Source organism: Rattus rattus, chromosome 2 (genome assembly GCF_011064425.1).
Source record: "Rattus rattus isolate New Zealand chromosome 2, Rrattus_CSIRO_v1, whole genome shotgun sequence".
NCBI lineage: Eukaryota > Metazoa > Chordata > Mammalia > Rodentia > Muridae > Rattus > Rattus rattus.
Window position 1 is genome coordinate 100763999 of NC_046155.1, and position 15870 is coordinate 100779868.

Below are 15870 nucleotides of genomic sequence, written 5' to 3' on the forward strand. Positions count from 1 at the left end.
CAAACTCGTCTTCCCACTTTCTTGTCACTGAATATTTGGGACACCAGGCCCCATCTCCATCCTGGTGTGATGGATGTTTGAACCTCCACAGGACATGCTCCTCCCTAGAAACCTAGGTTCTATCTTCCCAAAACGTGGTTATTCAAGCTGGTGAGGCAACAGTTAAGAGCACTAGCATGTCTTCCAGAGGACCCGAGTACAATTTCCAGTACCCACATGGTGGCTTATGACCTGTGTAACTTCAGTTCTTGGGGATCCAACATCATCTTCTGGTCTCCATGGGTGTAGCGCACAGACGTGTACATGCAGACAAAGCACTCATGCATCTTACATATAAACTAAAGAAAAAGCATTTATTAGCCAGAGGATAGGATGCACACCTATAATCCCTATCACCTGGAAGTTGGATGCAGGAAGATGAGAAGTTCAAGCCATTCTCAATTACATTTGTGTCTTGCTGCTGTGAGAAATTATCCCAACAAAAGCAACAAGGAAGAAAGGGTTTATATGGCTTAAAATTCCAGGCTATCGTCCATTATTGCACGGAAGTCAAGGCAGTGGTAACTCGAAGCAGCTAGTCAGATCACATCCAGGCAAGAGAAGAGAGCCATGGATTAATGAACCCATAGTTGCTGCTCAGCTCACTTTTCAATCAGTCTAGAGGCCAGCCCATAAAATCGTGCTGCCTGTGTTCAGGGAGACTCATCCCACATCAATGAACCTAGATAAAATCACTCACAGCAAGGCCACATTAAAACAGAGACTGGTTGCCAGGTGTCAAGTGGACGATCAAAGTGAAACATCACACTTTGTTGCAAACAGAGTTCAAGGTCATTCTGGACTACATTAAAGCTTGTCCCACGAAGGCTTTCTTGAACTCAGTTTTCTTAACTACCATATTTTTCTTTTTGTGGAGAGCAATATTCCATGAAAAAGCTGGCATAAATTGATTTTAGCCACAGCCATAATCTTACATTTCCATCACTCCCCAGGCAACTCTAGACCCACTGGTGGTCAGGCTTCTTCCCAATGCCCCTGCCCCTGCACATCCACACAAGGTAGCCACTGTGAATTCGCCTGTTCTAGATAGTTCATATAATTGGAATCAGGCAGTCTGTGATCTTTAGTGACACAATTCAGCATAACACATTCAAAACTCATCCATGCCATTGACTCTGTCTTACTCCTTTTTATTATTTTTAAGCAGCATACCACAACAGGGACACAACCTATATTTTATGTACTTTATTATCAGGTGACAGATACTTAGGTTGATGACATCCTTCAATGAGTTTTTGTGTAGGCCTAAGATTTTAATCCCCTTGGATATACTCCTAGGAAAAGAACTACTAGGTCTTAGAGCAGTTCTTTTTAACTCTTATTTTCAGACAGACTCTTATAGAGCACAACTTAGCCTCAATCACGGCAAGGATGACCTTGAGCTTCTGATCCTCCAGCCTTCATCTTCTGAGTTTCGGAATTGTAGGCACCAATCCACACACAGCTCATATCATTCAGAGGACAGAACTGGGGACTTCAAGCATGGACGCAATCACTCCACTAACTAACTGAGCCACATCGGCAACCCCAGCCGGTTCATTAATTTTGTGGTTTTTGTGTGTATACTCAGGTGTGTATGTATGTGTATATGCATGTGTGTGTGTGTGTATGTGTACATTCATGTGACTATGTACACACTTGGAGGTCAAAGAATATGTCACCTCAGCATCCAGTACTCAATTTCCACTATGTTTCAGGCAAAGTCTTTATTTAGCCACTGTATCTGTCAGCCTTGGCTGCCACAAGCTTCCTAGGATATTCCCGGAAGATGGAGATGAGAGAGAGGATCAGGAGTTCAAGGTTATCCTTGTCCAACCTAGCCAAGAAAACACAAGCTCCAAAATCAGGGAGAAACTCTGCCTCAGAGGAATAGATAGAACATGATAGAAGTCATCTGAGAAACTCCTCAACTCCAGATGCACAAACAGGCATGCAAACCCATTTGCACAAAAACGTACTCTTTCTCTTCACTCAATAAAAATTTCTCATCTTGCCGTAGAAGAAAAAGGATTACATGAGTTCTGGGGATTTGAACTTAGGTCCTTCTGATTCACTGCAAGTCCTTTGCTCACTGGGACATCTTTCCAGATCGTAATTCTTGAAGGAACTGCCAGATTTTCCCACAGGGGCTACTCTGTTTCACCTCACTGCTAGCGAACGTGATGAGGCTTTTGATCTCTCTCTCTCCAAAATTATTACCTAACATTTTAATTACAAGCTGCCACAGTGGCTGCAGTTTGTTTTCTCTTTTGTGGTTTTGGTTTCCATTTCCCTATGACTCATGTTGACTCTCACTGTTGAAACCCCAAGGAAATCACATGACCAGCAACCCCACTGCACCTATCCACCATTCCACAAAATTGGTCATCAAATTAAGGTTATTAATTATATCTACATTGTTAAAACCATGGCCCTCCCACAGAAGGATGTTTTCTTCACCTGAGTGTTAGGAAGAAACAGGAGTTTCAGCAACTTGCTCCTTCTGGTTCTGTCTTGTTTGTTCTGGACTGAAGATGTTACTTAGCTCCTAAACTGCTTATCTAGCATGAATGAAGCTGAGTTTCAACCCAGCACTACATAAACTACATATGTTAGTACAGACCTGTTATGCCTGCACTTGGAAGCTGGAGGTGGGAAGATCAAGATTACAGCCCCACTCTTCCCTTCTTTCTTCACTGCCTATGTGTGGATGACACTATGATCAGACAGCTTCGTCTTCCTGCCTCTATGCCTTTCCCTGCCTGCTGTCAGTCTTTTCCTAGCATGGGAAACACACACACAGAGACACACACAGGCACACACACAAGACTTACACAGCACATTCAAAAAGGAAAGAAAGGAGGGTTGATAGAAAATTAGGAAGGAATGAAAAAAGGGAGGGAGGAACACTCGTCAGTTGGGGTGGCCTGTCACCAGCAAGACTAAGCCATGTTTAGAAGATTGGAAGACTCTGCCTTTTGCTATCATCATTGGAAAAAGGAAAGGGGCTGGAGAGCTAATGATCATATCTAGGGCTGGGGATTTATAGTAAGTTACGATAGTACATACACACCTAACAGACACAAAGCATTAAACTGCATAAAACTGAGCACAGCAGTGCACACCTGTCTTACCAGCACTTGGGAGGTATAGGCAGGAGGATCAAAAGTTTAAGGTTATGTAAGTATTAGTTAGGTGGTCCTGAGCGAAAGAAGACTATCTCAAAAACTTGCCAACAAGCAAGTTACATGGAGCATGGAGATCGGGGTTGCAGGGTAAGTGCAGGAGGAGTCAGGACTAGTCAGAGAAAGTGAATTGTGGGCTGGGGCCTGTGTACTGGGAAGGAAGTTAGTTCAAGTTCAATGGGAAGTCATTTCAAGAACCAGGAAGAACATGGGTGAAGGTTCAGACATGGAACCGAGCTTTCAAAGTTCAGGAGACTGAAGCTAAGGCCCCTTGATACTGAAAAGTAACAAGGAAGGTATGCAAAGAGATAAAAGCAACATAATAGAACACTGCAGGTTCTGGAGGGTTGTCAGTTACAGGGATAATATGATGGTGGAAATGAGTAGGGAGATCTCAGAAGACTAAGGGGACATGAGGATACAGGAAGGAAACACATTACTGTAAATAGGAAACATGTACCAAGATCTTGGGGTGACTGAGAATCTTAATGGATACCACGAGGAGATAACAGAATTGCAAGGCAAGATGGACAGCTCTCTTCCTTCTTTAAAGGGACAAGGCAGGCAAGACAAACAAGGGCCAGAATGTATAGGGCCTTAGGAGTTTTAACAAGAAATTAGATTTGGTTCCAGGGACAAAAGGAAGCTATTGATGGATTTAGGGCAGAGAAGTAACCCAATTCGACATACTTAAAACTACTGCATTGGAAACTAGTGGAGATCTGAGTCCATTCCCAGAATCTTCAGGTTAAAAGCATACACTTAAATTCTAGAGCTGATGAGGCGATGACATAACTGATCTTTGGGGCTTGCTGGCCAGCTGGTCTAGCCAGTCAAGTCTTAAGCCATTGAGAAACTCTGTAACAAAAACAAAACAAAAGGAGAACCAAGTGAATTGACTGACAAACGGCAGTGGTATTGACCTCTGGTTTCTATATGCACACTCATGAACAGGTATTTACCCAATGCTCACACACACACACACACACACACACACACACACACACACACACGAAACCCGACTAGATATGTAGCTCAGTTGTATAGTACTTATCTAGAACCCAAAGTAAGGGGCTAGAACTACTGCCTAGAATACTTCAGCGAGGGATGGGGTGGCTCAGTGGTATAGCTGCTGCCTAGAATCCTCCCACTGAAGGGCTGGGAGTGTTCCTCAGTGGTTTCTACTCTTTTTTTTTTTTTTTCAGAGCTGGGGACCGAACCCAGGGCCTTGCGCTTGCTAGGCAAGTGCTCTACCACTGAGCTAAATCCCCAACCCCTCTACTCTTAACTAGTAGAGAGCTACAAGTGTTTTCTCTGATATAAAGGAGTAGGGAAGGGTTTTTTTGTTTTAGATTTCTTTTCTGGTGGTGGTGGGGTAGTTACCATATAATACTCTGAAGGTTCTCTAGAGATGGAAATATAAAAAAATCTGCTAGAGAACAGAAAACGGTTTGGGCTCATGCCCAAAGTCCTCCAGAATGAGCCTGCTAAACTAAACTGGTTTGTATCCTGCCACCATGGAGCCATAGTCATCTGAATATTAGGGGGGTATTTTGTCGGGTCCTCATCTCTCAGTGAGCAGTGACTTTAAAAGGCAAGCAAACAAACACCCAAGAACTCACTAAAATACAAACTTTATTTCCAGGACAGATGTAGGGTCAGGATTTGTTAGTTGCCACTTAAGTACCATCGAATAAACAGCCTGAGAAAACAAACGAGTCTGTGGTATGAGAAGGCCCAGTGATAGAAACACACTTGGGTTTCAAAATGCACGGAGCTTTCACCTGAGTTTCTAAGGAGAATTGGTATCAGGACTCATGGGTTACAAAAGACAGAACAGACCTGGACTCCTATATCCGAAGAAGTTCTGGGGCCTGAACTTCTGAGTCTGAGAACAAAGGGTTAGGCTCCCCAGGTCTTAAAGGGTAGGGACTAGAATTGGAACCTAGAAACTTGGTTCTGGGGAAGATAAGCTAGGGCCTAACCTTTGGAGTCTTTAGGAAGGAGAGCTAGGCCTGGATTTGGTCTAAAAGAAGACTTGGGTTGGGCAGCTAGCAATGAGGGAGGCGGCTAGGGTCTGGATGTAAGCGGTGAGGACCAGGAGCAGTTGGGGCAGGGGAGGGTGGTACCTGGCACTCACCACACTAGCACAGTAACACTAGCAGACCCAAGTGCAGCAGCGGCCGCCAGCAGGAGTAGGCTGAGAGGCGTCAGAGCCTGGGGTCTGGTAAGTAGTTCGCCTAGGCTGGGCCTCCAGGGCTGGATCATTTCCGCCTCCCGCGGTGTCCAACGCATCACTTCCCGGAACGTGACCTGGAGCTCAGTCTCCTCAGGCGGAGGAGGCCCCGTCACTGCCAGAGCGTACACGTTAGAGGGCAGAGCTCCGCCCTTGGCTCTACCTCATATCCTCGCCCCGCCCGTACCGTTCAGATAGAAGTAGAGCCGCGCCAGGGGGCGCTGGTCGTGCAGGATCACGCAGGAAAAGGTTCCACTGTGCCTGGGTTGCACTGGCCGGATTCGTGCCAGGTACCCGTGAGACCCCGGCAAATCACGGAAGTAGGAAACGTCCTGAGTCCGGACCTGCGGGACCACAAGGCTGAGGAGCTCAAATGTACCCTAACGGAAAGCCTTGCCCAGCTCTAATGCACACCCTCTTCCAAAGCACTGACTCAACTCGCAAGTCTCTGGCTCTTTTGCCTGCACTGTGCAACCCTTCAGGGCATTCCCCAAACCCTGACTCATAATGCACATCTGAGCATGGGACTTCCACATATTTAGCATCCATCTCTCTAGGTTCCCAACCCTCCTTGCACTAAACCGAATCAGTACACTGAACTGAACCTCATCATCCTTCCCAAGCCCTCCAGCTGGCTGTTTCTGGACTCACACCTCCTCCCGCATATTTCCAGGAATAAGTGACCTCCGACTCTGGCAACTGGAAAGCCACGATGCAAGAAAACAAAGCCTGGTCCCCTCGGTTCACCAACATGTCCTGAACTGGAAAGAAGCCAGGTGTCGCTTGTAGACCCCCACGAGTCCCGCCCCGGGGCATCCCAGCCCTGCTGTCTCACCTGGACAGTCTAGAGGCAGATCACAGATTGTGGAAAAGCAGCCCCAGCAGTGGAAACGCCTAGCGGCCTCTTGGACCCCTAGTGAACCACCGAGACCAGGTGTTGGGTTCCCCCATGAAGTCTCCCGATCAATTCTCTGAACCTTGTTAAATCTATGGGGACTCCCAGGGTTCTATTGGGGAGGTGGAAGATAGTCTCAGTCTTTTTTGCACCATGTAAATTAATCTGTCCAGTTAAGCCAGTTTCCTACAACATATATGTTCTATGTTTTGTGTTATAGCCACTGGAAACAAACTTAGGGATTTAGGCATGTAGCCAAGCTCTCTACCACTTAAACACATTCCCACTCCTCCACGTGGGAATTTTAGGCAAGTAGATTATAATACTAAGCCATATGTACCCCAGCCCCTCTGGAACAGTCTAGGCAGGGGACCAATCACTGTGCCCCTCACTGAATCTTCCAGGCAAGCATCCCACTGCTGAGCTGTACTTTCAGCATTCTTTTTGGTGTTTGTTTTGCCTCAGGGTTCCCCTAAATTGCCAGGCATGGACTAGAATTCCTATAGACCAAGCTGATCTTGGACATGTCATACTCCCAAATTGGCCTCAAGTAGCTAGGATGACAGGATTAAACCACCAGGGCTTGCTCCTTATAAGTTTTTGAACAGTACCTAGTTTATGCACTTTTCTATTGGGTTCCTTTCAGTCTGAGGCCCACTCATTGTCTCAATCTTAAATTTCAAGTTTCCACCCCAGACACCATGCTTTCCCTGCTGTTTTGAGTTTGGAACTAAATCCTTACCACAAGGAGGGATGCAGTCCTGGGCTGTGGAGAGAAAGAAGGCATTAAGACCCAGGTCCTTGACAGAGTGACCTACCTAAAGCCCCTCAAGAAGGTATTACAGGGCAGGGAACCTTGTCCTCTGGAGAACAGGTCTAGGATCCTAATACAGAATTTGGAAACACAGTACGTTGTTCCCAAGGTACAAGACCAAGTCCATGGAGCTTCATCCAAAGGGTGGAGCAAGGCTAAGTGTATCAAGCTTAAGGTCTGCAGTTAGCCATCTATGAAAAGGGGAATGGGGTGGAGATACAGAAGCCTTGAGGAAGAACTAGCTTTGTACTCATTACCCTTGAAGGTGGAAAGAGATCCCAGGCAACCAATCCTTTAAGGAATCAGCACTTATTTAGTAGGCCTTGTCAGAGAAGTACTACCTAGAGAGGATGCTTGAGTGCAGAGCCAGAAACAGATCTCAGAAGAACCCTGGATGGATATGGGCCAGGACTGCCGTATGATCTGTATTAGAATAGGAAATCCACTGTTCCCAGCTTTTAGGCTGGATTCAGAACACCTACCTGTGTGGAATGGGGTATGTCTGCAGGGGGTAGAGTTGGAGGCTGGTTTACCTTTTTTAAGGTGTTCAATGGTCTTCTTCAATTTTGCTGCAGCACTGGTGAAGGCGTTCCAAAAGTACCCTGAAGGATGAAGCAGGGTGGTTGGACTAAGAGCCCTTTCCCTGGGCCTTGGTATCTCTCCCATAAGCACAGGATCTGTTTCCTCTTCCCACAGATCCAAAGGGAAGGCTGGCAAATGTCTCCAGAGTGTTCTTTCTGCGCCCTAAAAGAACTATCCATTTATGTCTTCGTGGAAATGGGAGGATAATGATCAAATCCTCTGCAGGGCTTACCGAGCCTGACTACACTGCTCAGTTTCCTCTTTCTCTGTTGCAGTGCTCTTGTCCACTTTCCATCTCCAGGTTACCTGGAACTCTTTCATTTATAAACATCTTTGGCCCAGCTCCCCACCATTCTCTCTCATCTCATGTATCACTGCAAGGGTTTTGATCATACCACATCTACACTAAAGTCCCCCACCTCTATCTTTCACTGTGCAGTGTACATGAGCCCCACCAGTTTACAGTTACATATATGTATACATAAATTAGACGCTTACATGTGCTAATGGATCAAGTCCATCTTTTCTGCATTTTGTTTTAAGACTCACTATGTTCTAGGCTGGCCTGGACCTCTCTGTACACCAGGCAGGCCATGAACTCAGAGATCTGCCTACGTGCTGGGATTAAAGGCACACAAAACCACACCTGGTTTTTGGTATATTTTTAATTAATGTCTTTTTGTTCTTTGAGAATTTCATACATGCCTGCAATGGAGTTTATATTTATCCCCTCTCCTATCTTCCAAACCCACCCACCTCCTACTCCTCCCAGCCCTCTTCATGTCTGTTTTTTTTTTTAATATAATAACCACTCAGTCCAATCTGTGCTGAACATTCACAAGAGCATGATCAGCCTACAAATCTACCAGGGACTGCATGGATCCTTGAAGATAACTGGCTCTAATTCCTACAACAGCCATCCACGATAACTATGGCCTCAGTTAGAAGTGAAGGTTTGGGAGCCCTTCCCCCACAGTGCTGGAATGTTGACAGACTTGATCTTGTGCAGGCAACCACAACTGCTTTGTGTACAGCAGTACATTAGTCCTGTCATGCCCAGGACACACCACTTTGTCTAGTTCTCCTCAGACTCTGACTCTTAAAAATATTTTCACCCTCTCTTCTCAATGTTACCTAAGCTCAACCTCTCAAACACTGTATCCTCAGAACACACAAAAGAAAACAGCTAAGTATATGTTGAGTGAATTCTAGAGTCCAGCAGGAACTATATAGGTCACCAGCGGTGGTGGCCTTAGACCCAAATTCATCACCTGGATGTGATAAAAATCAGACAGGAATTTTTTTTCTTCAGTTTTTCAAGACAGGGTTTCTCTGTATAGCCCTGGCTGTCCTGGAACTCTGTAGAACAGGCTGGCCTTGAACTTAGAAATAAATTGGCTGGCCTCTGTGGGCCAAGTCCTGAGATTAAAAGTGTGCACCATCGCTGTGACCTGACTTATTTCTTTTTCTGAGTATGAGCTGGTTGCCAATATATGACTTTGGGACAACATATAAAAGCTTGACATCTCTCTTTAAAAAATGGGGAGGGGGCTGAAGAGATGGCTCTGAGGTTAAACCAATGAATTGCCCTTGCACAGAACCCTACTTTGTTTTCCAACACTCATGTCAGGAGATTCACAACCATCTCCAACTTCAGGTCATCTGAAGTTCTCCTTCTGGCCTTCAAAGGCTTCAGGACACATATATACCAATGCCCCACCCCCACCCCCCAACACACACACATTTAAAAATGTACAAAACTAGAAAACATGGGCTACAGTGCCATAAAGTGGTAGTCGGTCGGTCAGTGACCACCATTTCCTTTAAACAGAGCACTTCCAAGTCCTCCTTCCCTACCCAAACCACCATTCATTTCTACCCCTTCTCATTTTTAAGTTCGAAAGCCTTGATTCTAACCACCATAAAAATCCTCAGATCATAAGCTGGAGCTCTCCAGAGACCAGCCTTTTGGTGGAAATGGTTATGACAGTGTATACCCCCAATCTTATTCATATGTGACATCTTAATCCCCACTACATCATGGAAGGGACAGCATTGTTAGAGGGGTTAAAATGAGCTCATTTGGGGAACCCTAGACAAGTATGAAAGTTCGTCTTTTTTGTCAATATCATAGGATTTAGAATCCCCATGGAAACCAACCTCTGGGGCTCTCGAGGAGTAGGTAGGCAAACCCTGTATGTGGGTGGTACCATACCACGGACTTGCGTTCCAGAGTGAATCAAATGGAGACATCAAATGGAGAAAGTCGAACGCCAGCATTCATCTATCCCTGCTTCCCATGTATGCAGGCATCACACACTCCTGCCATATCTTCTCGACACGATGGACTATAACCTCAAACAGTGATGCATCATAAACCTTTGCTCCACTAAGCTGATTATTAGGTATTCTGTTGCAGCAATGAGGGTAAAAGCAAAATACATCTGTGTATGAAACTGTTAGGAGGGAATTGTAAGTATTAACTAAAGAATGGTACATTGTGGGTTATCTACAAGGAGATCGAGGTACCAGAGGCAAGAAGCTGGATCAAAATGAAGAAATCTGGGGTCAATCTCTTAACCATCAGAGCATGATCCAGAGATGGTAGTACTGTTGGGAGGATATGGTCAAAGTGGAGCTCTCAGTCAGAGCCGGAGGCCTGGATCCTGAAGGCCTCATTCAACATACATCCAGAAGACACACACAGGAGGGCACAGGTAGGTGGGACATACCAAGTGCAGCATAGAGGCTTGTGAGGTGGGAAAGGGTGGGGCTAGTTTACATATGTAGTACACATGGCCTAGGGAGTGGAGGGAAAGATCCTAAACAGGTTAATTTGAACATGGATTGTGCCAACTGACATAACAGCATCAAACATAACATAACAGTACAAAGGATGCTGCAGTTACCCTGGTGAGGAACATGTATTAGGAGCTCTGACACAGGACTTGGGTTCCAGCATGTACAGCTATGAGTATACTTCTTTCACACAGACACATTCCTAGCCACAGATCTCAGCCCTGCCTCCATGAGTGAGCTTGATCAGGTGGCAACTCTCTGGTTCTCAGTTTCCCCTACATAAAACAGCAGTGCTAGCAATGTCTACGACAAAGACTGCGTGTGGGTAGGATTGAGTGCTAGGTGGGATGGAATCTTTGTCATTCTGAGCTGTCCTGTGGTCTGTTTTGGACAGTGCCCATAAGCCCTTAGTGAGGACTTCCCTCATTAAGGAAGGGTATCATCTTCTCCTTCCCCTTTCGAATCTTAGTTGGGGAAACTGAGGCATGAGGAAATACAAAAGTTGGATATTGTGGCACAGGTTCTTAGAGGCTCAGAGAATCTTCAGATTAAGGTCAGCCTGTGCTACATCATGAGATCTTGTCTCAAAATAAACAAATAAAATAAAATAAATGTCAGGGTTATACAGTTACATTTAACTCCAGCCTCCATACTTAATACTCATGCAACATTTGTAAAAAGATTTATGTGTCTATTGGAGTGTATGCCCAAACCTGCAGGCCATGCATCTATTCATACCCACGAGGTGTCCTATACTACTCTGCCTATTCCATTGAGATTGGGTCTCTCTGACACCCCAGTTAGTGTTCTGTCAGCTTTGCTGGAAGCTAAAGCCCCACCAAGTTTCCTGCCTTCATTTACTTTGGACCTAGGGTTATAGGTAGGTAAGGAGATGCCTAATTTGCTTTGAGGGCGCTACAATTGAAACTTTAATTCTCACGATGGCACAGCAAGCAACCACTGAGGCATCTCTCTCTAGCCCCCCTTTTATTTTGTTTGTTGTGACAGGGTTTCACATAGCCAAGAGTGGTCTCCTTTAAACCCAGGGACATATACACATGATAAAAAGTGAAGACAGAGGCTGGAGAGATGGCTAAAAAGTTAAGAGTGTTTGCAGCTTCTGCATAAGACCTGGGTTCAGTTCCCTGCCAATACCTACATGGTTGCTCAGAACCTCTTCTGGACAGTTCAGGCACTGGACATGAACATGGTGTGCAAATATGTATGTAGGCAAACATTCATACAGATAAATGAAAAGGTAAAAATGAAAATTCAATTGTTTCATAAAGCCTTACAGTCTGAAGGTTGAGTTCACAAAATATGCTTAAGCAGTCCCGAGTTTTACCTGTGATTTGTCATGTCGTGTGAGGTTATGTACAGCTGAGATGACACCCAAAAAGGCCTTGGATTTTGAAACATTTTATACATACACATACCCACAGGTAAGAACACATGTAAGCCACCCTTTTGAGACAACCAAAGTTTCCTTCAAGTCTACTGCCTCCTTCCGAATTCTGGCATTGTGCGAGCCACCTGGATCATTTTATTTTCCTCTAAGACAGGGTCTCTTGTATCCTCAGCTGGGTTCAAAAATCACTCTGTAATGAAGAATCATCTTCCTGCCTCTACTTCCTAAGGGCTAAGATTACAGATATATGCAACCAAGAAGTTTACTGGGTGCTTGTTATAAAATCCATGACTTTGGGCATACAGACAAGCATTCTACCAACTGAGCTACATCTCCAGACATTAGAAAAGTTTTCACTTGTGTAGTCCAATGTGCTTTCCAACTCTTGAACCCCAGTTCCACCCCACACAACCACTTGGAGTGACAAGCCATATTCAATTTAGGAAAAGTGCAGATTTCAGATTACTTCACTAAAGATGTTCAACCTATACTTATATTATAAACCTATGATGTGTACACAGAGGTATTATCACCTGTGTAAACCCCTCTCCTCCAAGAGGCAGCACTAGTCTGGTTCATCCAATGCACAAATTATCCTAAATTCTTACTACATGTCTTCAAGCCCCAGCTTAGTCCTAACTTTTCCACCTGGAAGGTAGGGCTTTACAACTTCTAAAGGCTAGTATTAGAATAGCCCTTAGAAGAGTAATCAGCACACAGCACCTCCACAGCTTAGCCATAGCCCAGCCTTCCACTGCCAAATTCTGTATGAGCTTTATTAACCAAAAATTATAGAAATTGGAGACTCTCAATGGGAAATTCTAGGCAGGCTCTTTTACTACTGAGCCACACCCTTGCCCTCATACTTTATTGGCCGTCTATTGTCAATGCTCTGTCCTTAAACCCAAGCATCATAAAGGCAGGCCATTTGCAGTTTTGGTAGCAGCTGTGACCCCACAAGTGCTTTCGAAATATTCAATGAGCCTCTGAGGAAATTACTAGGACAGTTCCTAATTGTTTCCAGTTTCTCCTTCTATGGGGGGTCTGAGAGGCTCCCCTGCCCTGCTGAAAATCTTCATTTGGTTCTCCAGATCTTTCAGGTCAGTGTCTTAAGTCTCTTTGACTGATCTCAACATCCAGGTGTCTAGGAGCCCTTCAGTATTACATCATGGTTATTGTATTATTACCCTAGTTCTCTGTCCCTGGTCCAGTTCTTGTCTCCAAGTTCCTCATCTCAGGATGTCATTCCTAAGCCGTCAAACCCCGTGACAGGCCACCAGAAACAGACCCACTTTTCTATTTTACAGTCCCCCTCCTCTTCTCTATAGTCTCAGATATGCATCAGACCATCTCCTCTCTATCCCCAACATCCACCCGCCCCCAAATATCTCCCTTAAAAAGAACTTTTCTACTTCCAAGGTCTACCCTTGATCGCTTTGTCTAAGTTTCAAATATGGAGACATGTCTAGACAACCACAGAATGCACATCCCAGCATTCTACATTCCATCTCTCAGGTTCCTGAGATTTCTTTGGGGTGGGGACTGACACACAGAAAATTCAGGATAATCCTGGACACCTCTGAATGACTGGTCCCTTTCTTTGTTTGGGAGGCTTCTGATATAAAATTTAAAATGAACCATTGTACATGAGGGAAAAGGGGGGGGGCCTCGAACTCCCAGATTCTGGGAGTAGCCAATTTATCCTTCACATGAATAAACAAGCAAAAAGGAGTTCTCACACAGCCAAACTATTACTATCTAATATACTTAGTAGACTGTGTGCCACGTGGTTGGGGGCACCTGGTATGAATAGTGTTAATCATGTCTTTTTGAAACTCATGTCCCCAGAGCCTTAAGTATATTCCGTACAGCTACATGGGTATGATCTTCCCTAATGTTCCAGCAAAAATATAGTCTGGCCCTGACTATATCTGCCCTCTAAATGGCTAGCTCCACTCTTCCTAACCTATCTTTGTTAGCCACGAGGTGTGTGTGTGTGTGTGTGTGTGTGTGTGTGTGTGTGTGTGTGTGTGTCTGTCTGTCTGTCCTGTCTGTCTTATCCTAAAGGATTAAGTCTGTCTTGTTGGAAGGAATTGTATCTTCTCTAACACCTGTCTCAAAAAAACAACATTTGCTCCCAGTGAGCTCTGACTTCTCTGGGAGATAGAGAATGTCTCATCTTAGGAGATGAGAATGTTCCACCTTCAAAGATGACAAGAACGACTCCACCTGAGAGCCTAAGAAATCTTCTACCTTACAGGTGAGTAAGTGGAGCCTCTCACCTGGGCTCCAGAGCCAGACAGTGAGATTCACTGGTAGGTCACATGTACTTAACGCCGAAAAGCTTCAGACTCCCTGTGACTTGTAAACCTCCCATCTTTGACTCCTATCACCTCTGGAGTTTTCTCAACAAATAACCTAACTCAAACAGGTTTCCACTATCACTCCCTAAAGATCCCTTTCCCCATTAGAGAATTCACTGATGCCTTCATAGTACACAAAACACTCACCATGGTTAGCAGCCACCTCCTGAAGGAAAACTGTCATCTGTGTAAATTCATCATGCAGGTGGCTCCTCTCATCATAGTCTGAAGGTGGATGAGAAGCAGGCAGAGACACCATGGCACAAACCTGGTTCCACAGTGTTCTCTATGTCCAACTTATGGCTGACTATCTCCAATCCCTATGACCATCCCAGATTCTATAGTCCCAGTCTATGTTCCCTACATTGAGAACCGGAGACCGCCCCCAACCCCAACCCAAACCTTCAATCTGGTATCTGGGTTACCTCTCACTCCCTCTCATCCCTCTCTTTAGGCCTGTCTCTTACCTGGCACTTTGCATCTGCTTCCCCTTCTCTATCTTTACTCCAACCCCATGGTCTCTGTGCCATCTCTGGATAACTGTCTCTCTATACATCCCGAACCTCTGTTATCTCTGCTATTAGTACATATCTCACTCACTCTGGGTCTTTGTTCCTGTCTTATCTCTCTGTACCTTACTCTCTGTGTCTCTCATTCATCTCTCTGGATTTGTAGCTCTCTGTCCCTCTCTCTAAGTCTCTGATCTCCCCACTCATTTGTGTTCCAATCCTTACCCTCCTCTCTCCGAACAATGCCTCTACTCTTTCTACTTGTCCATCTCTTTCCTTCTAACTCTGTCACAGCTCTTACTATCATTAGCCTCTGAGGCACTGTCTCATCTGTCTACACCCCACTCTGAACCTGTTTCCTTTCATTGTTTCCACCTGTCTCTCTTCCATGATCCTGTACTTAGCTTTGCTTCTTGGAGTAACTCAAAGATTCTCCTTCCCCTCCCCCCGGGCCCTGGTTTATGAAGAAGGGGCAAAGAAGGGGCTCCTCACTGATTTCCATGTCTGAGAAATCCTCAAAAGCATATGTGAAAGCATCTCTACACTTGCGTATCTTGGAGTCCTCTGAGCCCACAAACATCCGGCAGAGACTGATGCGTTCCTGATGCGTAGTGAAGCAGAAGAGACAAGCCCATGTGGATGCCCTGAAGATCAGCAGGAGCAACAGGACAAAGCTCCCTACTAAGGCAACAAGTCCCATAACAGAGGGTCTCTGAGAATGAGCAGAAGATAGTAACCTTTGTGAGGTCACTGTGGGGGAGGGGAAGCCTGTGATCAGAGATTGAGTTTCAGCAGGTGGTCAAGCATTAGACTTCATTTAGAGGAAGGTTGCCAGGGGTCACCTGAAATCCCTAAGTTTGTGGCTGAGCCAGGCGCCAGGCTCCCAAGAACCTCACCTGTGACCCTGGACGTCCTCACAGGTTAAAGGGTCTCAGGGACCCAGAGGCCGGCAATGCAGCTATGGTGGACCAGAAAAGACCTCTTCCCCAGAGGTGGGAGCAGGGAAGAGTGACAGAAAAAGAGACACCCAGAAGACAGAC

At 45.3% G+C, this 15870-nt stretch overlaps 1 protein-coding gene across 3 annotated transcripts; it reads right to left on the reverse strand.

Moving 5' to 3' along the window:
- Positions 1–4844: 4844 nt before the first annotated feature.
- Positions 4845–15629, reverse strand: Spaca6 (sperm acrosome associated 6). 3 transcript variants are annotated; one of them, XM_032893141.1, is made up of 8 exons: positions 15323–15629; positions 14463–14546; positions 7703–7771; positions 7098–7121; positions 6296–6373; positions 6112–6221; positions 5648–5804; positions 4845–5575 (listed from the first exon to the last, which is right to left on the reverse strand). In XM_032893141.1, exons 1-8 carry the CDS (start codon positions 15528–15530, stop codon positions 5361–5363), a joined length of 945 nt encoding a protein of 314 aa, XP_032749032.1. In that variant the 5' UTR covers positions 15531–15629; the 3' UTR covers positions 4845–5360. The 3 variants fall into 3 exon arrangements, 1 of the variants encoding a protein (XP_032749032.1); XR_004386861.1 differs by lacking the exons at positions 4845–5575; positions 14463–14546; positions 15323–15629 and having other exon boundaries at positions 5649–6467; XR_004386860.1 differs by lacking the exons at positions 6296–6373; positions 14463–14546; positions 15323–15629 and having other exon boundaries at positions 5466–6221; positions 7098–7811.
- Positions 15630–15870: the final 241 nt, after the last annotated feature.

Coding starts and splice junctions, on each gene's coding strand:
- Spaca6 (XM_032893141.1), bottom strand. CDS start 15,530: ATGGGACTTGTTGCCTTAGTAGGGAGCTTTGTCCTGTTGCTCCTGCTG. Junction 7,772..14,462: donor GGCTGCTAACCATGGTGAGT/GTTTTGTGTACT, acceptor TTCATCCTTCAG/GGTACTTTTGGAACGCCTTC. Junction 5,805..6,111: donor GGAAATATGCGGGAGGAGGT/GTGAGTCCAGAA, acceptor GTGGTCCCGCAG/GTCCGGACTCAGGACGTTTC.